Raw genomic sequence first — 22,438 nt, 5'->3', positions numbered from 1 at the left:
GCGTTGATTCGTTCTAGTCTTTGGTTGGTGCCGTACGCGGAGAAAGTCGCGGTAACCACATTTTTTACACGGTAAATATATTTCTCGCGCTGTCACTTGCTCGGTCCTGTCCGTTCTTACGGAACAATACCGAGCAGAGCCATCGTCTATACTTTTCACGTTGATGTAATATAAAATGACGAAGAGAACGAAACTGAGAACATCTCAAGCCAGTCGTCTCCTCGTAGGAAAACACCCCACCGGTTCCTAAGAGCCTTCGCACAGCCTGATCTGTTTCTTTGACACCACGGGGCACCTTTCAAAATGTCTACCTCACAGCAAGTGCACCAGGTCCAACCAAACGACCTCCAAAGGTTTGTCGAATCCATCCTCACGGCTAACGGGGTATCGTCCGAACATGCCGAAATCATCGCCAGCGGCCTCGTGCAAGCGGACCTACGGGGCGTCGACACCCACGGAGCCAACCGCATCCCGTCGTACATGGAGCGCATCCGACGCAAGATCCTCGACCCGACCGCCGTGCCCGAGGTGACCGAAGCCACCCCGGTCGTCGCCTCCGTGGACGGCAAGAACGCATTCGGTTTCGTGGCGGCCGACGTGGCCATCACCCGCGCCATCAGCATGGCCCGCCAGTTCGGCATCGGGATGGTGTCGGTGAAGCACTCCAACCACTACGGCATGGCGGCGTGGGTCGTCCAGCGGGCCGTCGACGCCGACATGATGTCGCTGGTGTTCACCAACTCGTCGCCCGCGCTGCCGGTCTGGGGGGGCCGGAGCAAGTCCATGGGGGTGTCGCCGCTGGCGTGCGGCGCCCCCGGCGGCGGTCCCGCCGGGCGCCCGTTCATCCTGGACATGGCGCCCTCGGTCGCGGCGCGCGGCAAGGTCTACAAGGCCCTGCGGCGAGGGGAGAAGATCCCCACGGACTGGGCGCTGGACGGGGACGGGGCGCCGACCGACGACCCCGCCCGCGCGCTCGAGGGCGTCATGCTGCCCATGGGCGGGCCCAAGGGGTCGGGCCTGGCCATCATGATGGACGTCTTCTCCGGGGTGCTCTCGGGTTCCGCGTTCGCCGGCGACGTCGGCGGGCCCTACGATTTCACAAAGACCGCCGACGTGGGCCACTTCATCGTGGCCATCAAGCCGGACCTGTTCATGTCCCTGGACGAGTTCAAGGAGCGCATGCAGTGCCTGTACGACCGCGTCGTCGGGAGCGAGAAGATGGCGGGCGTCGACCGCATCTACTTCCCCGGCGAGATCGAATTGCTGAACAAGGAGAAGCGAGAGCGAGAGGGCATACCCTTCACCGAAGCCGAGATTGCGAACTTGAACAAGGAGGCGGAAATGGTGGGAGTGGAAAAGCTCAGGTATGCGTAGGTCTGGGAAATGTACCGGAGCGTTCTCAATGTACGTGGGGCGAGAAGGAAGGAATTTATGGACCAAAGATTGTCTAATTGTTGTTCTTGGATATGTATTTCATGTTAGGAGCGTGAACTGGAATGATTACACTCCGCTTATCCCAAATCCCATCTCATCCCCTGCTTGCTGGTCGCTCAGATCGGCTTCGCGTCAACATGGAAGACGACGACATTCTTCAAATCCTTTGCTCCCCTCAGATAGTGGATGTTGTCCTTGAAGGCCTGGGTCTCTCTGTAGCTCAAGTGAGCTTGCACACTTTCCCAGCCAACAAGGGCCACATAGCCCAAACAGGGTTCCGAGGTTTTAGGGTCGACGACTTCTTCCTCGATGAAGCCACCCACTGATGTCTTGTACCCTTGGGACGTCTTGGAAACGGCTTCTCCAAAGGCGCGCATTCCTTCGTCAAAGGTCTTTCGGTCCTCGGCGGAGTAGTCCTTGGGAAAGTACGCCATGATGAACTCCGTCACCTGGGGTGTGCTTCCCACAAGCGCGGCCGTCGGTGGGTGTGGCTCGATACCGACGTGGTACATGGTCATGGAACCTTTCAGAATCCCTGCAACCTTGTCCATGAATGGCTTATAAGTTCTGCCGGGGTTTTACAGTAGTTATTAGCTTTGTGCTTTTTTGCCTTTTTTTTGCTTTTTGGCTGCATGCAACTTGCGAGTGCTTGAGCATAACTAATGGGTGAGAAAATGGTACACCATGGTAAATTACTCACTCTGAAGCAATGAATTTCTTGTGATGGTCCACACTGTCCCAGTCGATAAAGAGGGTCATAATCGCAGGGTTTTCCACTTGTTGACCCCAGAGAAGTCGCTGGCAGCCATCCTGAGCCACGATGGTCATGAGGAGTTCTTTGAACGTCTTGCCCAGTTCGCTATCGTAGTCGTCGGGTATCTTTTCGTCTGACATGGGAGCAAGAACAACCTCAGTGACCGGCGCCATGACTGAAGGCTTGCTGAAGTACTCTGTATGTTACCCTGACAGCGTACATACAATGACTGTTGAAAAATGAGATTGTGGTTTTGATTAGGCCGGGGTCCAAGACGGGCGATGTGCGCGCACGATGCGGTTATAACAAAACACGAGGAGTTCCTTGCTCAGGAACGAAGCTTGGGGTTATGGGTTGATCGGTTGATCGGTTTATATACCTTTTGGAAAGGAGCTTGTTTCAGGCTCCCAAGATCGTCGCTGCTTACTTACGATACCACTTCCTACTAAAATGTGGTTTCAGCTCCTCTGTAGCGAAGTAAGACATGCCTCGAAAACGGGTAGACTTCAATTCGCGCACAGTCTTTGGAGTGGAAGCAAGTCAGAGAGAGGGTTGTGGGGTGGAAACCCCGCGAGTAGAATAGTGCTCGTCAGCATCGATAGGTCATCAAAGGCCGATTCAATGGGACGCTGACAGACTGTATGTAGATTCCTCTAGAACTGCGCGAATGAAAACGATCACGGATGGTCTTCGTGACTGAAAGTATAACCGGTCTCGGATCAGAAAGACGATATCTTATTTCGTGATGATGAGTCGAGGCTTCAGTGGATTGAGAAGTATTCAGAGCTCTGTGAAGCCTTGAGCCATATACACAGCAGTATTGTGCATTCTCTTTGCATCGCTGACCCACCTGAAAGGAACCCACAACAAACAAAAACTGGAAAAAAAAATATCACGCTGGGAATTGAACCCAGACAGGAAGAGAAAATCTTGAACAAGATGGTCCATATGGGGCTGAACATGGAATGTTAGATGTTGTATATTGTGCAGGAGTAATGAGAGCTTACGTCGAACCCATGACCTTGGCGTATACATAACATTGAAGTTATTAGCACCACCTGGAGATATGTGAGTATAAGGGTGATCGCGTCAATAGTAGGCGAAATGCTTACGCTCTAACCAACTGTTGAGAATTAGTGATTGTACAATATCACATTGTAGCAAATGTGAACTAACCTGAGCTAACAGACCGCAAGGCGGATTGTGGTAGCTTTTTTCACGGTCCCAACTATATTGTTATAATTTCTCAACGTTGCCCCAAGTGGCTCCACCTCCCACGGTGATTTGCTGGACTCGGCTAACAAGTACTCCATACGAGATGGCTCTGAGGTAGTGAGCTTTTCTAGGTCAACTGAAACACATACCATAGCTTTCTCACCAAGCAGTCCTATCTCATACATACCTAGTTTTTATTGCCACTGAGATCTAAAAGTCTATAAATCAGTGATGAAACTGAAAAAGTCCAAATGCCATGACCAGTGGAATTTGCAAGAAGGGATGCCAAGACCCGCCTCGTACGCGATCTGCACCAGCAACATACATAAGAAGTCTACGACAAGGGATTGAGGCATTGAGATGTTATTGGACACACATATTGAGAAGTTAATGATAGAAGATTTGAATACTCTTTTCACCCTCTGGCCGGGACACCTTTGCATTCAAATCAACACCAAAACTGGTAACCATCCCTGCAGCACCGTGAGAGTAGCGTGCTCCAATCAAACCACGGCCTATCTCATCGCTAAACATCCGTTGCATGGCTCAGTCTCGAAGTTGAATCAGTTGAAAGGAGAGCCCCCGGTGTCATCTCCACTGGTTGCAGTTTCTTCCGCCCTTTTAAGAACAATGTCTTCAATGTCTGTTTGAGGAAAGCTTGCGGCGTTTGTTGGGGCCAACCAGTGGACTATCATAGCTGCTGTCTGATTCTGGGCTTTGTTGAGCCTCGTCCTGAGCATCTGACATAGCCACTTCGCGTGATGATGGGATACCTTCATCCTGGTTCGACAGAGTCTCAGCGACTGGTCTTTTTCCCCTGGCATGATTGGTCCGGATGAAGTTCATGAATGCTTCGTCTCTGCGGATGCGGAAGGAGCCAGTATACAGAACGGCGACTAAGTCTCCGGCGAATGTTGCCAACATGGCGGTGTCAGGATCGACAGAATCTTTTCGGAACGGATGCAAGACACCCTGAAATCTACCGGCAAACGACTTCTTCACCAAGTCATGCTCATCGTGGACGCGTGTAACTTGAGGAGGGAGTGGCCGATATGTTTTTGTTTCGGAACAAAGCATTTTCAATTGTGCCGACCAAGATGGATCCTCTACATGAGACTGGTCGTGTCGAAGTTCAACTATCTCCATGGCAGCGATTCGGAAGAAGTGGTTGTTGAAAGTGATGAGAGCCAAGAATTCTTCCATTTGTTGAGCTGTCGCATTTGCAGGGCGTATCATGGCATCATAGAAGTTTTCCACAAAGCTCTGGTAGGAGATGGCGCTTGAAGGGTTGTTGAGGTCCCAGCTGGTGGGAAGGAAGTCCAGCTCTACTCCCTGCAATTTGACATTGAACTGGCGAGCCAAAACCCGAAGTCTGGCTCATTGGACTAGGGTGCTTGCATTAGCTTGAATGTGAAGCAGTGACTGCCGTGGAAACACTTATCCCTTTGTGCATACAAATGCAGATTCAATGTTCAACCCCAGCCCTTGCTTCCTACCTACACAAGTCTCTTCCCCTCAACTGCTCCAAAATGGTTCTTCTAAACGATATTGCGAAGACTGAGCGCTGGAACTTGACGCCTTTGCCAGACGGCTCCGTTCGATGGCGTAACGACATTGACGACATCAGAAAGGGCCGACCACTTTCCCTGGAGGTAAAGACACTGTTGGCCCTGAAGGAGGCTGGACACGCTCTTGGGGAAGGCAAAGTCTACTTCACAACTGCCGGGCTTCAGACGCCAAATTTAAAAGGGGAACCAAGAAAGACTGTGGCTACGGTTCGTTTGCTCTATCGGAAAGAAAAGTGGTCGACCGAGGACAATGACGAATGGATGCGATCGTCTCACTGGGCGAGAGTGAATCAGGCCGCATCAGACGCCAAGCGGCATCCACGGGACGTGGTACTCTACCTGGACGTCGTCACTTCGACAGCACTAGATGGCAAGTGTTGATTAGATGCAATCGAAAGGCCACGGATTTGCTAACACGATGCACAGGGTTTCTCCAATTTGAAATCGCCACTGCGAGGGCTACATGTTGTAACACCTTCGTCCTCGTTCTGAACGATAATCGCCCTCATGTCGCAACCATCGAGGATTTCAGACGACATGGATCAACCCGTAGGATCAAGCGTGGACAGATCAACCTCAACGACTCAGCAGATTTCCTTCAAGCAGTACGGGTTCGAGACGGCCACAATGGTGTCAGTCGTGCCTTGGCAGATCTCTGGAAGAGTGGAACATGCATTCATCGGTACGCGGATTTCCTGCAGGAATTGGCGTCTGAAATATCTCCACTTCCCCCAGTAACGAGTTCTTCTCATGCCTTCAGCACTCGGACACTTGAGCAATTCGGACAGCCTCGGATTTCAGAGTAACAGCTTGCCACCTCTTCCCATCACAAGCTGGAGGCCTCATATCACTCGACAAGAGGGTTTATGCACGGGGCTGCGGTCAACGCGCACATTGGTATCCCGTGGGTCGTTCCGACTCTCTTTGCACTCTCAGAAGTCATGCTTTCTTTTCGGTGTAGTCGACTATTAGCTCTCCATGATCATAGGAGCTCGTTTGGCAAAGAAAAGGACATAAATCACATAACACTTTGCATACCGAAGCTCGAGTTTACATCAAGTCCACCTGACCCTGCATCCCCAGCATTAGAGAGCACAGGTCAGTCTTTAGAAGTAACTGTAGAGCACTATACGTGCATAGAGACTCCTTTCGCGGCACAAGAGTCGAGCATAAATACCATTTGGATAGGTGATCTGGCCTCGATAGCGAGATCTATTCTAGGACATGAGGGCAGGTCTGGTGTCGCTGCCCACAGCGTTACCTTCTGAATCTTTCCGTGCTAATTATTGTCCAAGCCCATCCTTAGTTACCCCAGAGTAACAATACATCGGCGATCTCAGCTAGAACACATCTTTGTCACGGCCTATACCCCCATATCAAACATGGATTGATTCAAAAGAAGTTGGGTTAAAATCTCATACTTGGCATCCTTTTTCCCCCTCTACACGCCTCCACTTTTTTTCCCTGCGATCGAGTATAATGGACTTTCTTTATGTTCTAGCAAGTATTTTCAAGTAAATAGACACGCGTGCTATGCAAGGTACAAGGCCCGATATCAGCAAATTCGTCCCGAGGACGTACGAGTAGGAAGGCTGCTGGGGCCAACTCATATTGGGTACTCCGTCGCTTAGACCCGTATGCTCCAAAGTACCATACTACGGTGGCGTAAAACTCTTCAGTGAATGTTTGCATCCCGGCTTCGTGGCCGCGGAGCGGAGAAACTTTTGGGTACATCTTCACCCTCAGTGAATTCCTCTTTCACTGTCAACACCAGCTGGCGCGCTGTGGTCGCATATTGAGAAAAATTCATGCGCGTTCATCGACAATAGTAAGGCTCATTGAAGTCTCCGCTCCTCATACCCGTCTCTGACCTCGATCCTCCTTCAAAATGTCTTGAGTCGCAAAACCACAAGAATCCCTCATCATATTCTAAACATTCATAATGGCGGCAGCAGTGGCCAGAAATGGCACGACGAGCACCTCTAATGGCCTCATGGGTGGCATCACCCCAGACTCCCGCTTCGTCGATATCCCAACAGCCATCGACATTCCTGTGTCTGGTGGCCTTGATGCAGACGAAGCCGTCGAGGTCAACCTCGAAGACCACCTGGACGATCCAACCGAATTGTGCCAATTGCTGGAAAATGAGAAGGCAGCAAAGAATTTATGGATAACAATCGCCTTGGCCTACGCGAAGCAGACTCAAATAGACCATGCTCTCGAGATCTTGGACAAGGGTCTTGGGTCGCTCGCACGTAGTGGTCCCAAAGAACGGCTGAGTCTCCTTGCCTGCGTCGCGTGGCTCGACCTCTTCAAAAGTCGACAGGCTCCTCGCGTGTTGTCTGAGACACAAGTGAACAGCGATATGAAAACCAAGGATCACTATCTTCGAGAAGCCACTACGACCATCAACGACGCTCTGCGCATCAATCCTGCCTTCCCACCCCTCTACCTCACACGAGGCGTTCTTTTCCTCCTTCGAGCTTCGCTGCAATCGTCCACAAGAGCGGGCGCTGATGCGGAAAGAGCCGAGTCCCTCAAGCAAGCCTTGAAGTGTTTTGATGATGCACTCAGATCCTCCGACGGGCGTAACATGATGGCTGCAATGGGAAAAGCTAGGACTCTATACCTTCAAAGACAGTTCGCTCCGGCTCTTCAAACCTATCAAGATGTCCTAGCCAAAATGCCCGGTCTCACTGACCCAGATCCGAGGATAGGCATCGGGTGCTGTCTGTGGCAGCTGGGGTTCCCCGATCGTGCCAAAGCCGCGTGGGAAAGATCTCTGGCATTGACTCCCGAGTCCAAGGTCGCTCACGCCCTCCTCGGAGTGTACTATCTTCATGAAAGTGCCAAATATCCTGCGTCGGATCCTCAATTCAACATCCTCTATAAGAAAGCAATCTCCGAGCATACAAAGAAAGCTTACACCATCGACAAAAACTTCCCGCTCAGCTGCGCGACCTTTGCGAGCTATTTCCTGTTGACTGGAAGGTATGACACTGTCGAGCCGCTTGCCCGAAAAGCAATCGAACAAACAGACATCAATGCTATTGCGAGTGATGGTTGGTATTTGTTGGCCAGAAAAGAGCATAATAAAGGCGACCTCGCCAAGGCAAATGAGTGCTACACACGAGCAGATCAAGCCCGAGGCGGTTTGGATAAGGGCTACTTCCCGGCCAAATTTGGTCTCATTCAAATAATGGTCCAGAGTCAAGACACCCAGGGGGCCAAGTTCCGCCTAGAGTCCCTTGGCCAACTCAACAAGCATGTCGAGGCGATGACATTGTTAGGGTGTATATATGCCGAAGAGGCCTTCTCGACACAGACGGCCATTACAAAAGAGGACAGAGCAGCTTCGGCAAGAAAGGCCATCACGTTGTTTGAGAACGTGAGAAAGACTTGGAAGGACGAAAAATCTCGAGCCAAGGCGGACGAGTCCGTTTTGCTGTATCTCGCACGGCTCTACGAACAGGAGAACCCAATCGAGAGCCTCAAATGTCTACAACAAGTTGAAGCGATGCAGCTTGAAAAGTTTCCTGATGAGGACCGTCCAGAACCCAACGAAGACGAAGCTGCCTATATCGCTCAAATGCGGGAGAACTTGCCTCCTCAGCTACTCAATAACATGGCTTGTTTCTTGTACGGACAAGAGTCATTCTCCCTCGCTCGAGAGACATTCCAGATTGCACTGAACGCGTGCGTAAAGTTGACTGAAAAGCAAGAGGCCGAAAAGAAAGCGGCGGAAGAGGATAAGATGAGTTCCGAAGACGTGGACAATAGCGACACCGATGCTCTTGTTACGACAATCTCTTATAACCTTGCCAGAACCTACGAAGCACTAGGCTTGGTAGCTGAAGCACAAAAGGTTTACGAAGGTCTCCTTGGAAGACACGCTGACTACACGGATGCATTGGCACGCCTGGCCTACATTGCGCTTGAAACTTCTCCACGTGACGAGGGTCCTCGCAAGATCAATGCTGTATATCAGAGTGATTATGGCAATACAGAAGTCAGAGCTTTGATGGGCTGGTATCACCATAGCGCGAAGAAGAAGACCAACAACATCGCCGAGGATGCAGAGAATCGACACTATAAGCACACTCTTCAAGGCTATGATAAGCACGATTTGTATTCGCTGACTGGAATGGGCAACGTTCATCTCACCATTGCCAGAGATATGCCCCGAAACACTGATCAGGAAAAAGAGAAGCGAAGCAAAATGTACGCCAAGGCCTACGAGTTCTTCGACAAAGCTCTACAACTCGACCCAAAGAATGCATATTCCGCTCAGGGTATCGCGATTGCCCTTTGTGATGACAAGAAGTCCTATTCAGATGCTCTTCAGATATTCACTAAAGTCAAGGACACCCTTCGCGATGCTTCTGTCAATATCAATTTAGGTCACGTTATGACAGAGTTACGCCAATATCAGCGTGGAATTGACAACTACGAGATTGCTTTGAGAAAAGAAACCAAAGGCGAAAATGCTCAATTACTTGCTTGTCTAGCAAGAGCATGGCTGTTGAAAGGCAAGGCAGACAGATCGATCGCATCGTTGAATACGGCACTGGATTACATGAAACGAGCACTGGCTACGCAGGAAGATTCGCCGCATCTGCAGTTCAACGTCGCCTTCATTCAGTTCCAGATCGCACAGCATGTCAATCAAGCTAAAGAGACTGATCGGACTCTGTCTGATGTGGATGCCGCGATCACCGGGCTGGAACAGGCCATTGAAACGTTTGAACAAGTGGCCCAGCATAAGCAACCCCCATACCCCCGTAGTGCACTTGAACAACGTGCAGCTATGGGTAAGAATACTATGCGCAATCAGCTTGAGCGACAACGCGCCAGGCAGGCGACTTATGAGGCCGAGAATGCTACAAGACTCCAAGAGGCAATCGAGAAACGCCAGGAGGAATTGCGGAGACGCGAAGAAGCCTCCAAACGTCGCAGAGAGGAGGAAGAGGAACGGGCTAAAAAGATTGCAGATGAACGGAGGAAGATTGTCGAAGAGACAGAGAAGCTCGCCGAACAACTCCGGGCTGAAGCTGCTGCGAGAGAAGCTGCCGAGTATACTGACGATGAGGAAACTGGAGAGCGTGTCAAGCGCAAGTCGAAGAAAACTAGCACCAAGCGCAAGAAGAGAGATGATGAAGACGGCTTCATCGACAACGACGGCGATGTGTCTGATGGAAGAAGCGAAAAAAGTGTTTCGAGAACTCCCCTCAGTGGCTCCGACAATGAAGCATCAACCGAGAAGCCAAAGAAGAAGAAGAGGAAGTTGGAGAGAAAGAGCAAAGCAAAGGAGCCTCGCAAGAACGACAAATACAAGTCTGCCGCGGTGGTTGTGGACTCGGACTCGGAGCTGGAAGATGAGCCTGAAGCTGTCCCTACCCCCGATGTGGACCCTGACACTCCGGCATCCCCTGCTTCAGACAGGGACGAGGAAATGGCCGACACCAGAGACGAAGAAGAAGAGGTCAGCGCACAGCCTCCCAGACAGCGGAAACAACTTCGAACGATCGCCGACGATGATGACGATGAGGACGAGGATGAGGAAGCGATGAATGGTCATGCTGAATCCTGAAGACCTGTTGCAACGAGTAATGCTCATAGCGAAGAGCACAAAGGGTTTTGAAGTGGTCAGTTGGAAAAGTACTATCATGGGTGGTGGTTCCTGGCTGGGGAACAATTTAGAGAGACTCGGGTATGCATATTGCTGGCGAGGTGCGTTCTCTTTATGCATTTGACAACATATAGCTACGGTAATTCTTGGCCTGTATAACAAGAATTATATCTACTGAGTAGCTCGAAAGCATCTTAGGATAGCAATAAACTCATTGCGAATGAAAATATTAGCATCAAATCTTCAACCAAGTCAGAGCCAAAATTGAAGTTCCCAGCCTTTGCACATTACTTGTAGTCTTGACTAGCAAGGCTGAGGCTTTTGACTCGGCATCCGCCACTTTCTGATGCCACGCGAGTCATTTATCACTTTTGTTGCCTGCTACATTCGTGCTTCTGGAAAGTTATCCTTCGAAGCCAACACAGAGTCCTCGCAATTCCTTCACATCGCCATAATGGCGTCTGCAGATTCATCGACGGCGCTTGTGAGGCGCTCCTCCGCCCAAGATGTTGTCGCAATGCCGCCACCACCCTTCAAGCGGATCAAAAGGCCGCCCAAAATCCTAGACGAAGACGAGTATACCTCGGCGCTCTCGGACATCATTGCGCGCGACTACTTTCCAGGTCTTCTCGAATCCCAAGCACAGCACGAGTACCTTGCAGCTCTCGAATCAGGCAACGACTCTTGGGTCGCAGAGGCGGCGCAGAAACTACGGGAAGCGGCCGTGCCCTCGTCCAGCGGCAGCAAGAGGAGGAGCGCACGAAATACAAGATTTGATACCCCGTCGGCGACACCACTTCGAGGACAGCCTGTCGCAGCAGACACACCCCTGGGATACACAGGCGGCCAAACGCCGTCGGCGGCGTCTGTCGCAGGAGGCTCCGTCGACGACACGGCAGGATCTCAGAATGGTCTCGACACGTCGAGTCTGTCTCTCTCTTCGTTCCAGGCGAAATACACGTCGGAGGACAACGAGTCCTTCAACGCTCTGTTGGACAAACAGAATTTGAAACAGAGACAGAAACACGCATACCTGTGGACACAAGACCAACGGATGCCGTCGACGCGACTCCTCGAGCACCGGGCACGAGAACAGCGTCTTGTGACTGCCCATGACAAATCCTCTGCCTCCACGGGCAAGGAATTGGCATTGCACACCGGAGCCACCGACGCACGACCGGCCAAACCCGATTCATGGACTATAAAACGACCCGACAATACATTCATGTTCCACGCCTCTTCGGTCGACGAAGACGGACTCCAGACGGTCCAGGAAGTCCGCGAACAGAATTCCAAAGCCGGGCCCAAACAGGTGGTGTATACGAATACACGGTTCCCACCGGTACAGTACGCGGACGACCCGGGCCCCGTCCCTGCCAGTCCGAGTCTGAACACGGACATTGTCGACAGACGTGGTCGCCTGGCCGATACCGACACGAACGCCGGCGGCGGCACCGAGTACGCGGGGGGTGAGACGCCTCGTGTCAACGGATACGCCTTCGTCGACGAGGACGAACCCGAAAACATTGCATCCACGCCCGCGGCGGGGCCGAGTTATCGAGATCTCCTGGCCGGACAGGTCGCGGACCCGACCCCGAACCCGTTCAAGATCAACGAGATACGGAGACGAGAGGACCTCCATTATCGCATGGTGGAGAGGGTGGCACGACGGAAGAGGGACAAGGACAGACAGACCACCGTACGTCCAGGGGAAGGGACGAGTGGGGGCAAATCGTCGGGCAACATGACGCCCGCTGCCAGACGGTTGATGGAAAAATTGGGAGGGCGGGCGCCGGTGCGTGGCGGCGCATCCGGTACGAGTTCGAGCACGCCAGAGTCCAAGGAGATGTGGACGCCATTGAGGACGCCGCGAAGAAGTGACTTGAAACGCTGAAGCAAGCGGTGTGGTCCTTACTGGATCAACTACACTGGTTGTCTGCTCAGTCCCGGCATGAACTAGGGAGAACTCCTATAGGTTTTATATTAAGAAGCACCTGTTAGGATGACACAGAGATCTATCAATTTGCCTGTTGTTACACATCTATAAACACGGTACTCCGTATCACGCATGACGATCCACCGTCGTCCCGAACGAACGCCTTCGCCCTCATATGATATTAATATTTCAAAAAGTCCAGCAAACACCCTCCACGCAAGTCCCACGACAGGACCACCTTTCAAGATCGAGTGTTCGCTTTTTTGATTCAATGGTGATTTTTTTTCGTCTTCATAATTGCCTCCCTCGACGATAAAAATTTGGCTAGAACGCATGCATGACTAAAAGTGACATTGTCAGCAACACCACGGTGTTGATAAACGACGGCGCAAGGGACCGTGCGTCGCTCAGATAATAGGCAGCGCCGAGGTAACTGCACGTGATGATGCCCGAGTTGTTGCTTCGGACCCCGTAACTGTTTTCTAGACCTTCGCCCTTCGAAGGACAAGCGAAGCTCAAGCTCGCCGGGCAGCTCTGCACCAGGTCGTAGCACAGATCCTGGCAGGGCAAAACCTCCTTGTAAGGGCCGGGTCGGATGGTCTCATCGATGATGGCGTTTCTCGACGAGTTGGTCGCCACGGACGTCAACAGCTGTTGGTTGCCGTTCAGTTGGGCGGTGGAGATGCTGGATCCGTTCACAAACGGCTGGCCTAGATTCCGAGGCATCAACCACGCGTCGTTGTTCGAGTAGTCGGCACACCGGGGGATGGTGACGGCGCAGAGCCATTGCTTGTACGCCCGCGCGCAGTCGTCGCAGTTGCGTGCGAGAGAGTACTGCGCGCTCGAGGAGGTGTTGCAGGGGATTTGTTGGAGAGAGTAATTGAAGTATTGGTACATCTGGGCGGCGTACGAGTCGTACAGAGCCGCGAGGTCCGGAAGACCGGTAGAGGGAGGGTACTTGTCGGGGTTCGAGGGGACTGCGTATGCGACTTCAGAACAAAATGTGAGGTTATACATCAGAGCACAATTGTTTTCCGTCTTTGTCTGAAAGTCAATGGCTTTCCAGACAGTCCCGCCGCCGCCGACCACGCCGTTGCCCGAGGCTGTAGAGTTGCCGACCATCGCCAGCATGCCCCAGTATTTCGAAGTTGCGTTCAGCCCGTTCAGGTAGAATTGTTCCTTTGGCTTTCCTCCCAGGCCTCTGTTGGTCATCTGGGCAACATTTTGATTCGAGATGCCTTGGATATTTGCAGCGATTCGGGCATTGTTCTTGAGGCCACAGTACGAGTTCCTCAGTCCCAGGATGGTGGTCTCGTTTTGGTTTGCGGCAAAGACTCCCCACGGTGGGTTAAGTTTCATCCAGTCCTGATATATGGTAGAATTCGAGTCGGCTTCCGTGGTGTCGTTTGTGATCAGAAGCGCTGCATGATTGTCTCCATCGACGAAGTATAGATTGGTCGTATCTCTGTAATTGTGGAATGGCGCATCATTGGAAGCAGCCACTTCGTAATTCCAGATACCTTCAAAATCTGTACTGTTTGGAGCGGAGACTCCGATGTAGACGTCACTGTCAGCATCGCCCTCGAACAGAGCATAACCTTCGTCCGCATCGATGGTATGTTGGTCCGGATCATTTACATCTGGGCCCGGCTTTTGATTTGACGCAGATAAGGATATGTACATGGTCAATTGTGGAGATATGACATCGGCAGAGGTATTGTTGGTGTTGTTTGATGAAGGCTGCAGGCAAGTGTTCAGGGACACGTATATCCTGTTTCCAGTTTGACGTTCCTTGAGTTCAGGCACATCGACTTCGAGGTCCCTCTTTTCCAAGTCGTCTCCAGGAAGACCCGTTCCCACCGCACCGTGAGGGCCATTGACAGCATCGCTAGGGAAGACCCAGTTTTGAGTCTGACCCAGGTTGATGTTACTGTTCTGGGGCGCATTATTTGCAAGGGCTGACACTCCTGCTTCGGCACGACCAGAAATATGAACCTTCTCTTCCGTGTCGTCGTCCTCATACAACTCGTCCCCGTCCTTTGATATCACATAGTGGTTATGGTCTTCGAAGTGTGTTCTAGAGTCGAGCTCTAGGGCATATGCAAATTGTGGCTTTGAGAGAGTGAGATAGAGGAGGAGTAAGAGGACGGCGGATGCTGTAAGCGAGGCTGCGAATCTCGATTGAAGAGGACTGAGTTTTGGAAGAACAGGCATGATGAAGACCAGCTTCAGACGAATATCATTGCGCGAGTGTATTTATGGTGATGACTACCACTCCAACATGGTGTATGATAATGAAGTCGACGTCTGTGGATTTGAAGGGGCCAACATTTGTTCTACTGCAGAAGTGATTGCGTCGCGTATCCATTCAGCCTCGTCATTGTCAGCCTTGCAGGTCCCCCACACACCTCAGATCACATCTTCCCTACATTCATACCAACATCGTCTCTTATCTTCTTTGACCACGAATATCATATGCACTTCTTTGCCGTGTGGATGTGACCGCTGTGTGACTCATGAATGGCTTGAATATCTGAGACCAAATGCGGAACTTCTGTGCTAGATACTTCAAGTCGATATAAGCCAACCTCGATCCACACTGATCCGTTCGAGCCGGGAATCATCGAAATGAATAGCATTTGCGAACACAAGGAGCAGATTGGTTGTGCCTTGACAGCGTTGCCGAGATGCTGCTCTTGCGCCGACAAGAGACCCGTCGCAACTGCTTATCCTATTTACGTCGATGGCAAAGGCATGAAACTCCAGGGAAAGCGCTGGCAACGTTACTGCTGGAAGTGCCGTGGTAGGCATGAATTCCTTACCTTTACTCTCTTGTGTTTCCATTTCTTTATTCCATCCCACTCTAAGTCACTCGCTCTCTTAACTATTAGTCACTCGCTGATTGACATATTGTTAATTTGGCATCAGATTATTGGAATTTTATATCAGAAAGTTCATCGCCTCGCTCGCTACTTGGCACTTCCGATATTTCGGAATTACACGTGCATACTGAATTTAGCACTTCCAATACAAACAACATGAGTCAGAACCCGTCTGGAGACCATAATGAGCACTCAAATAGACGCACCAGAAACCGACATGCCTACAGAAGCAACTTCCACGGGCATCCGGACCGGGCAAACCCCAATCATCAAGACACAGGCACCAGAGCTACTAGCTATCTTGCAATGCTACCAGGATCTTCACATTACGATATCAACACGGGGACAGATCAGCTTTATCATTGGAACGCCAACTATGCTCAGAATGCATATGGCAATCTTCCAGGGCAGTCAGATATGCCCCTCCAAGGTCAAAATGCCGCAGCCCAGGTTGGTATAACCAGTCAAAGAAGCATCCAAGGGACCATCCCGCAGATTTTTCAAAATTCCCTGGCTCATCTTGGCTTGACCCCAGCAACAACTGAAAATACTCACCCGGGTTTGCCTACAAACCGGCACTTCAACAGTGAAATCACCTCTCGACATCAACCGCTCTATACTGGGCATAATCAATCAGCACCCTCTCATCGACAGTCTCAACAGCATATGACTAACCCGTTTGGGACGAGGGAGGAGCTCGAGGCCGACGATTATCAAAGCCCATTGACAGCCATGTTCGGCCGTTTTGAGAGGATACGAGAGGCTCGTGAAGCTCAGCATGCTGCGCAATCACAGAGGCAAAATGGCGGCTCAACTGATACATCCGTTTTGACTGCCTCCGGTCAAAGACCAATTCATGTCCGCTCGGAGCCTCGTAGGAGGAGAAGACTACCGCGTCAGTCGTCGAATAGCGGGCCAACTTCTGGAGGACTTTGGACCTCTGACCAGTTCCAGGAGTGGTTTCACACCCGCACAACTAATCAAAACACAACTGCAAATGACCTGACTTCGATACATCTGGATGCTACAGATGACGAAGCTAGCGACTCTAGTCCAAATCCGATTGATCAGCAACAACGAGGTGATGTCGTTAGTCTTGAGGACTTGGATGTCAACATTGCGTGTCAAATTTGCAAAGAGCAGAAGATGGACACTCTTCTGGAACCATGTATGCATCTGGCCATTTGCCATTGGTGCTCCGACCTGAGCCGCGAGATGAGCCGCAGACCAGGCGTCGGCTGGCGATGTCCTATCTGTAGAGCCAAGGTTCGTAGGTGCAGAAAGGTGTTTCTAATCACCAGTGAGAAACATGGGCAGGATGAGCAAGACGCTCCGAAAGAGCCAAAAGACAACGAGGACTCAAAAGAGAAGCGTGAGTCGAACGCGAACGAGGATGCAGTGATGGCTCTATGAGTTACAACGAACCAAGTTCCACGTTGTCTTTGATCAACAAGGAACCTCCCACTGATGTGAACTACGTATTGGTCAGGAAGTCTGTTGAATTCGGTTATGTTTGCGGATGCAAAGTTTGCAAAATTGTTCAGTGATTAAAGCCATAGACAGTTGCAAACCAAAACAATAAGCATACCGCCATTTGTTGGATAAGCATACGGATGATCTCCTTTTCGCATCCTGCCTCGGATGATTTTGTTTTGGAAGTGTAGACCGCTTGGCTCTAGTATGAAGCTGTACGTGTTGTAACACACGACAATGTGGGAGTATGATATGGGCTCTCAAGCACGTTCAGACTGATATCCTTTGTGTCTTGCATCGGCAGTATCTGATCGAGCCTTGTAACTGCAACTCATTGAAGGAATGGTTCGAGCCGGTGAAGCAATCGCCTCTGAGTGAGCAGCGGAAAGAAAAGAGAGGCGGCGGCCGAACTAACCAGACTCCTTTGTTCTGCAAATCTCAACAGTGAGAAAATTCATGTTAGGTGGTAGTGCATTGCAAAAACTCAACCGCCTTTCGACACCATGGTGGAATAGGGGGGGTCACGAATGAGAGGAAAGGCTCCGTGTGTGCCATACAGCACGCGTTGGATGCAGGTTAATGATTCGCAATGTTGGTGTTGCCTTTTCGAGTCGAACAACTCGACATTCTGTCTTTGCAGGAGCACAATGAAGTCAAGGGGAAAGGCCGAGAGGATACGAGGCCGAGGCAGAATTGCCAACAGACAGAGTTGGGCGCGGCTGTACCTAGTAAAGTGCACGGTGAACTTCGACCCGACGATGACGCTTACACTACTCTGTAGGCGTCCAAGGGGTCCAAACAGGGTATGTGAGACTTGCGACCGATGCCTGAAGTGCCCAAGTGGGCGGTCAGAAGTGGAAAGGAAACTATGCGCACCGGACAAAAAAGTGACATGTAGATTCCGAGAAAGTTTGTAAAACGCCGTAGGACCACTCAGTTCCCTGTGATACAAAGAAAAAAAAGGCAAACTCTTGCATATGTTACAATGCCCGTATCGAGCCAGCAACATCGTCAAACTCTTCCAATCGATGGATCGTGAGAATGGAGATGAAACAGGCTTCAGTAATCTTCAAGGAAGGCATTCTGCATGGGTAAAGAGCCGGTTTGCGGTTTTGTTTCGCCGGGGAACGTACGGGAATTGGGTCCACTAAAGTCAACTAAAAATCCTTACCTTGATAAGTTGGTCCGACGACCTCTCCACACTCGCTTTGAGAAACTCCGTGCCAACAACATTGGAAGATAAAGTGAGGCAGACACCGTACTACCGGAACAAGTTGACCAGTGCCTATCAAGGTTAGCATATCGAAATTGCCTAAGCCATGCTGCGATGGGAGTGTATAAAAGTTGGATGAAGTCTGCTCCATTTTGTGAGCGGTGAGGCGTCTTCGCAAGGCCCTTTTCCAATCATGGTGGAAGGCAACTTCGCATCACCGTCGGTACTTGTCTTTGAGGCTGCATACGAGGCTTACCGCTTCAAATGTTCCGATGAGAACCACTTTTTGCCCACCAGACTTCGGACGTGGCTGTTTGCAATACCTTTGACAAGCGTTCCCACAATTGTTTTCAATGATTAGTGCCGTTGCCTTCGCGTAAAGTTGTCGATGAAGTCTGATCACTTCATTTGCCCAAAGTATTGGATGCCCGATAGTCTTGGAACGAGGTGCCACAAGTCAACTAATCTTCGGGCTCGAGGCAACCTCGACAGGTTCGGCGACCACTTGAAATTGGTGGCGGCATTGATTTGGGTCCAGTACGAGTGGGTGGCGTGGGATATGACCGCTGATTGCGAAGTTTGAGTTGACAATGGTTGTCGAATGGTTTTGCTTCTCGCCACTCTCAACAATCAAGTGATACCCGTACTCATACGAGTATGGTCACATGTGACAAGGACAAGTGGCGCCCACTGCCAATAAGACCCCTTTGCCAAAGCCAGAGATGTTTCTTCGGCATGAGAAAGTTGATCAAGAAGGATCTCTGCTGAAGATAAGCTGGCACAGGGTAAGCTTATCGTCGTAAAACATCCCCAGTCAGGTCCAACAAGACTCAAAGGAAAACTAACATCCGTATTGCTCAATCGCCTTCTGGTGGTCCCGAAGTTATCACAAAAAGACATATGAATGTGCTATTATCCCGTGCATTCAAATCCGATCCATAATTTCTGAGTTCTTGCTCATAAACAACTTGGCTGGCTCGCCACGCAGCAGTTGTCAATGCTTGTGGCAATGAACGTAAAGGTGGCAAGATCTGAGCCACCAATGAGTACCCCCAAAGGCGGTCTACGCCACAACTCCATTTCAGTTGTTGGCTCGCCATGGGCTGGCTGAAGGGCGCTGGTTCCCTTAAGATACGTAGTGGATTGACATACAGTATGATCTTCAACTAGACATGACTAAGCCAAAGGAGATTCGCTGGCTTGTGGCAGACTGCAATGCCGAGATCAATGGTAATGCTGCGATCCTCGTCTGAAAGCCGAGATGTACGGTATCAGAAACATTGTAAACTCATCGAGGGTATGAGACGATCTCGAATTGAACTTGGACAGCTGAACAGCATCGTGCGGCTGAAATAGTGGCAAGGGTGGCGCTTCGGTCTCGCCGTGGACATCTTCTGCGATCTAGTCATTTCGTGTCTGGGGCTTTGGAGAACACCAAGCAATGAATGACATACGTCTGAAATATGAAAGTAGCCTTCTCAACAAACTTGCAGCAGTAATTCGTAGTCAAGAAAGAGATCTTCGCACAGCCTGAAATGCATCCAGGTCTAATATGGCAATCACCGCATGCGCAGTCGGCAAGGATAAACTGATAATCCGCCACACCACAAACCGATGTAACGATCCGGCACGGAAGCGGCAAAGCGGCACGAGCCACACTTTAGCGCCACAACGCCGTTTGTGGCGCTTCAGTGCTCTCAATTTCAACTTCAAGTCAACCTCAGTCCATGATCATATCAACAGAAATTAGACCATACCACGATGCCTCATCTCTTCTGTATCTATACTAAATAATGCAGCCTATTGCTATGAACCTTCATCGGTAACCTGTCCAAATATACCCAGAAGCCTGCGGTCTACATCAGCGGGTACAGTCGCACTTTGCCTAGCCATTGCCCGTTGCCCTCAACTATCGCACAGAGACTGCTTTCTGCGATTGACACCTTTGTCGCAACAGCCACAACAGCCTTCACATTCATAAGACTTGCTTGATTTCTGATCTTGGCGTTGCCTCAAGAAGACAAGTCATGTCGGCCGGAACATCATGGTCCCAGCTACAAAGCTTTTCTTTCCACTCTTTCCACGGGCCCATGTGAAGAGGGACTCTGTCAATGGAAAACCATCCTTATGTACCGAGGCTGCTCTATGTTTGTTGACTTCTGGAAGTTAGGTTCTGATGAAGTGTCACGTGAGTTGGGCTTTTAACCTGATCGCTAAGAGTTAATTGCAGCTTCATGGCGTTCGGGTTTCGTGTTGGGGACCAGCCCTCTCACTCTCGCAGCAGTGCACTCTTCCTGAGACGGCTGTCAAGAATGAGCCTAAAAGCATATACTCCACGATAGGAACATATCACCGGCGTCTGCAGAGTCGCTCATACCACATTTGACCACATACCAACCGACATTATTTCTCCGCCGCCAGCGATTGCCGAGCCGATCATTTCTTTCTTCTCGGTATCATTTCACGCCGCTGCGGGGATGCAACACCGCCAATTTTTGGACGACCATCTGGATGAGTATTCTCCTTCCGATATGGTAGGTCTCGGTCACATGACAGCACCAGACGTCTTATCATCAACGGACTCTGATGTCCCATCGGGATGGAAACAAACCCCAATGGACGAGAACTTCGGCACTCGACCATGCTGCCTGACTCGACCGATACGCCCTGTCATCTGATAGTGTCCAGGACACTTTCTTCCAACTCCTTCAGCCTTGTTACATACCATTCGACGCTTCGGTCTCCGTCCATACCTTCCAGCTAACGAGCAATCCCTAGATGACGAAAGGCATCAATGCGCAACGGGGATCACCTTCAGACTCCACGGCCAGCTTCCTTGCAATAGCTGTACAGCTGCTCTGTCCCAAAATCCCTCATGTGACGGCACATGGCCATTCTTACGAGCAAATGGAGGCACAGGGATCGGAAAACGGAACACCAAGGACGCAGCAGCCCCGAAAAGGTGCTAGCTCCATCACGTGTGATGTACTCCTCTTCAATCAGAGAGCAGCATTACACGTGACTGGGATTTAGCTCCCTACATGATTGGCTCCGCGTCTTCTAGCGGCATCGGCAATTGCACGCCATTGGTCGATCGGGCCTTGAGTATTGCCTGGCCGTCTGATTTCAGGGTATTCCCATCGCCCACCTCCCTCCCCCCTTCTCCTTCTCCATCGTCTACCAAGCAGATATTATGTTCTGATATCACCACTATATTGCCCTTTCTTTCCCACATCTACCACACTCGAGGTTTCATCACGGTTCGAATTCCCAGACGCTCGGCAGCCCATCATTACAAGTCTCTTCCCCCCGACTACCCGGTATCAATCCTCCTGTCACATCAGGAGACCGAGTCACATATCTCATCATGTCTCTGGGCTCTCATACGACAACCCTGGCCAGAGTGAGCAGAGAACAGTCCGTCTTCCATCCCAATGCACAAGGGGTTTGTTGCTGTTGCTGACGATGTTGACAACAAAGGCGACGGCAGATTCCGTTGACGTCCTTCACTCTGTTGACAGTGCCCGAGGATTCCATGCTGTCACACTACCTCAAGAAGGTCGACACCATCGATGTCAGCATGATGGAGAGGTCTCTCCGGTCCGAAGGCAAGGCTTGGCCCGTCCGGCCCGCAGAAGACTCGCTCCCGTCACCGCCAGACAGTCAATCATCTTCCCACGATGATGTGTCTCGGCCCAGGGAGGGTGACGCCGTTGCACGGCTGGAACTCGACCTCGACAAGTTCATGGGCTCGATCACCGCGTCCGACTCTCCGGACGCTGTCATCAAAACCATCGCCAGGTCAAAATCTTCCATGCTTTGTTCTTGCCGCTCGGCCGCTTGAATCGGCCCAACCTTTTTCAGGTGTGTGAATGGGACGAACAAGACGTCGAGATTGCCCCCACACAGGCTAAGCGTCCATGTCGAAACCTAACATGGGCGAGTCTGAAGCTCGAGAGCAATTTGCTAGAGGCAGACCAGAAGAAGCCACAATCGGGGTAACGGTCAAATCGGTTGTACATCTAGATCTCTCTCCCCTCCGACCCCCCTTTTTCTCAATCACACGCAAAAGGGGGCAGATTGAGTGTTCTGGTCTTGATGGTACGTGCGCAAAGGGGGACAAAGTATGGGACTTCTGTGGTGAATGCACTTTTCTTTCATTGATGACTTGTGATGTGGAAGGTGGTGGTGGTAATGCACGGGTGCCCGATGATCGTAACACGCGACTCGGGGGCTTTCCACCTCGTGAGTACCTCATCTGTCCTTTTTACAAAGGCGACCGCACACTCACTTGTCAACTTGTATTTTGGAATTGTACGTAGTGTCTCTCTCAC

General features: G+C 51.0%; 10 protein-coding genes across 10 annotated transcripts; 7 read left to right on the top strand and 3 right to left on the bottom strand.

Annotated features, from left to right (window-relative positions):
* The first annotated feature begins 119 nt into the window (after positions 1-119).
* Positions 120-1,496, top strand: PV06_09243 (uncharacterized protein). The gene has a single exon (XM_016410671.1). The coding sequence runs from the start codon at positions 304-306 to the stop codon at positions 1,372-1,374; it is 1,071 nt and encodes a 356-aa protein (XP_016258478.1). The 5' UTR covers positions 120-303; the 3' UTR covers positions 1,375-1,496.
* Positions 1,448-2,495, bottom strand: PV06_09242 (uncharacterized protein). Its single transcript, XM_016410670.1, has 2 exons — positions 2,135-2,495; positions 1,448-2,001 (listed from the first exon to the last, which is right to left on the bottom strand). Exons 1-2 carry the CDS (start codon positions 2,359-2,361, stop codon positions 1,551-1,553), a joined length of 678 nt encoding a protein of 225 aa, XP_016258477.1. The 5' UTR covers positions 2,362-2,495; the 3' UTR covers positions 1,448-1,550.
* A 1,544-nt stretch (positions 2,496-4,039) lies between these two features.
* On the bottom strand, positions 4,040-4,639 carry PV06_09241 (uncharacterized protein; the record flags this gene model as incomplete). Its single annotated transcript, XM_016410669.1, has 1 exon — positions 4,040-4,639. One exon carries the CDS (start codon positions 4,637-4,639, stop codon positions 4,040-4,042), a length of 600 nt encoding a protein of 199 aa, XP_016258476.1.
* A 293-nt stretch (positions 4,640-4,932) lies between these two features.
* PV06_09240 (uncharacterized protein) lies at positions 4,933-5,777 on the top strand (the record flags this gene model as incomplete). The annotated part of the gene is made up of 2 exons (XM_016410668.1): positions 4,933-5,347; positions 5,398-5,777. The coding sequence occupies 2 exons, from the start codon at positions 4,933-4,935 to the stop codon at positions 5,775-5,777; spliced, it is 795 nt and encodes a 264-aa protein (XP_016258475.1).
* Positions 5,778-6,724: 947 nt separating this feature from the next.
* Positions 6,725-10,829, top strand: PV06_09239 (uncharacterized protein). The gene has a single exon (XM_016410667.1). The coding sequence runs from the start codon at positions 6,914-6,916 to the stop codon at positions 10,559-10,561; it is 3,648 nt and encodes a 1,215-aa protein (XP_016258474.1). The 5' UTR covers positions 6,725-6,913; the 3' UTR covers positions 10,562-10,829.
* Positions 10,830-10,981: 152 nt separating this feature from the next.
* On the top strand, positions 10,982-12,628 carry PV06_09238 (uncharacterized protein). Its single transcript, XM_016410666.1, has one exon. It carries the CDS (start codon positions 11,055-11,057, stop codon positions 12,492-12,494), a length of 1,440 nt encoding a protein of 479 aa, XP_016258473.1. The 5' UTR covers positions 10,982-11,054; the 3' UTR covers positions 12,495-12,628.
* PV06_09237 (uncharacterized protein) lies at positions 12,609-14,836 on the bottom strand. Its single transcript, XM_016410665.1, has one exon. The coding sequence runs from the start codon at positions 14,748-14,750 to the stop codon at positions 12,861-12,863; it is 1,890 nt and encodes a 629-aa protein (XP_016258472.1). The 5' UTR covers positions 14,751-14,836; the 3' UTR covers positions 12,609-12,860.
* A 168-nt stretch (positions 14,837-15,004) lies between these two features.
* On the top strand, positions 15,005-16,991 carry PV06_09236 (uncharacterized protein). The gene is made up of 2 exons (XM_016410664.1): positions 15,005-15,339; positions 15,465-16,991. Exons 1-2 carry the CDS (start codon positions 15,165-15,167, stop codon positions 16,829-16,831), a joined length of 1,542 nt encoding a protein of 513 aa, XP_016258471.1. The 5' UTR covers positions 15,005-15,164; the 3' UTR covers positions 16,832-16,991.
* A 4,480-nt stretch (positions 16,992-21,471) lies between these two features.
* PV06_09235 (uncharacterized protein) lies at positions 21,472-21,948 on the top strand (the record flags this gene model as incomplete). The annotated part of the gene is made up of 2 exons (XM_016410663.1): positions 21,472-21,521; positions 21,585-21,948. 2 exons carry the CDS (start codon positions 21,472-21,474, stop codon positions 21,946-21,948), a joined length of 414 nt encoding a protein of 137 aa, XP_016258470.1.
* A 76-nt stretch (positions 21,949-22,024) lies between these two features.
* PV06_09234 (uncharacterized protein) lies at positions 22,025-22,426 on the top strand (the record flags this gene model as incomplete). The annotated part of the gene is made up of 1 exon (XM_016410662.1): positions 22,025-22,426. The coding sequence occupies one exon, from the start codon at positions 22,025-22,027 to the stop codon at positions 22,424-22,426; it is 402 nt and encodes a 133-aa protein (XP_016258469.1).
* Positions 22,427-22,438: the final 12 nt, after the last annotated feature.

Source organism: Exophiala oligosperma (genome assembly GCF_000835515.1).
Source record: "Exophiala oligosperma strain CBS 72588 unplaced genomic scaffold supercont1.10, whole genome shotgun sequence".
In the NCBI taxonomy this organism is placed as follows: Eukaryota; Fungi; Ascomycota; class Eurotiomycetes; order Chaetothyriales; family Herpotrichiellaceae; genus Exophiala; species Exophiala oligosperma.
This window is presented reverse-complemented; position numbering and strand designations above follow the sequence as displayed.

Coding starts and splice junctions, on each gene's coding strand:
- PV06_09243 (XM_016410671.1), top strand. CDS start 304: ATGTCTACCTCACAGCAAGTGCACCAGGTCCAACCAAACGACCTCCAA.
- PV06_09242 (XM_016410670.1), bottom strand. CDS start 2,361: ATGGCGCCGGTCACTGAGGTTGTTCTTGCTCCCATGTCAGACGAAAAG. Junction 2,002..2,134: donor AAGAAATTCATTGCTTCAGA/GTGAGTAATTTA, acceptor AAACCCCGGCAG/AACTTATAAGCCATTCATGG.
- PV06_09239 (XM_016410667.1), top strand. CDS start 6,914: ATGGCGGCAGCAGTGGCCAGAAATGGCACGACGAGCACCTCTAATGGC.
- PV06_09238 (XM_016410666.1), top strand. CDS start 11,055: ATGGCGTCTGCAGATTCATCGACGGCGCTTGTGAGGCGCTCCTCCGCC.
- PV06_09237 (XM_016410665.1), bottom strand. CDS start 14,750: ATGCCTGTTCTTCCAAAACTCAGTCCTCTTCAATCGAGATTCGCAGCC.
- PV06_09236 (XM_016410664.1), top strand. CDS start 15,165: ATGAATAGCATTTGCGAACACAAGGAGCAGATTGGTTGTGCCTTGACA. Junction 15,340..15,464: donor TTACTGCTGGAAGTGCCGTG/GTAGGCATGAAT, acceptor ATTTGGCATCAG/ATTATTGGAATTTTATATCA.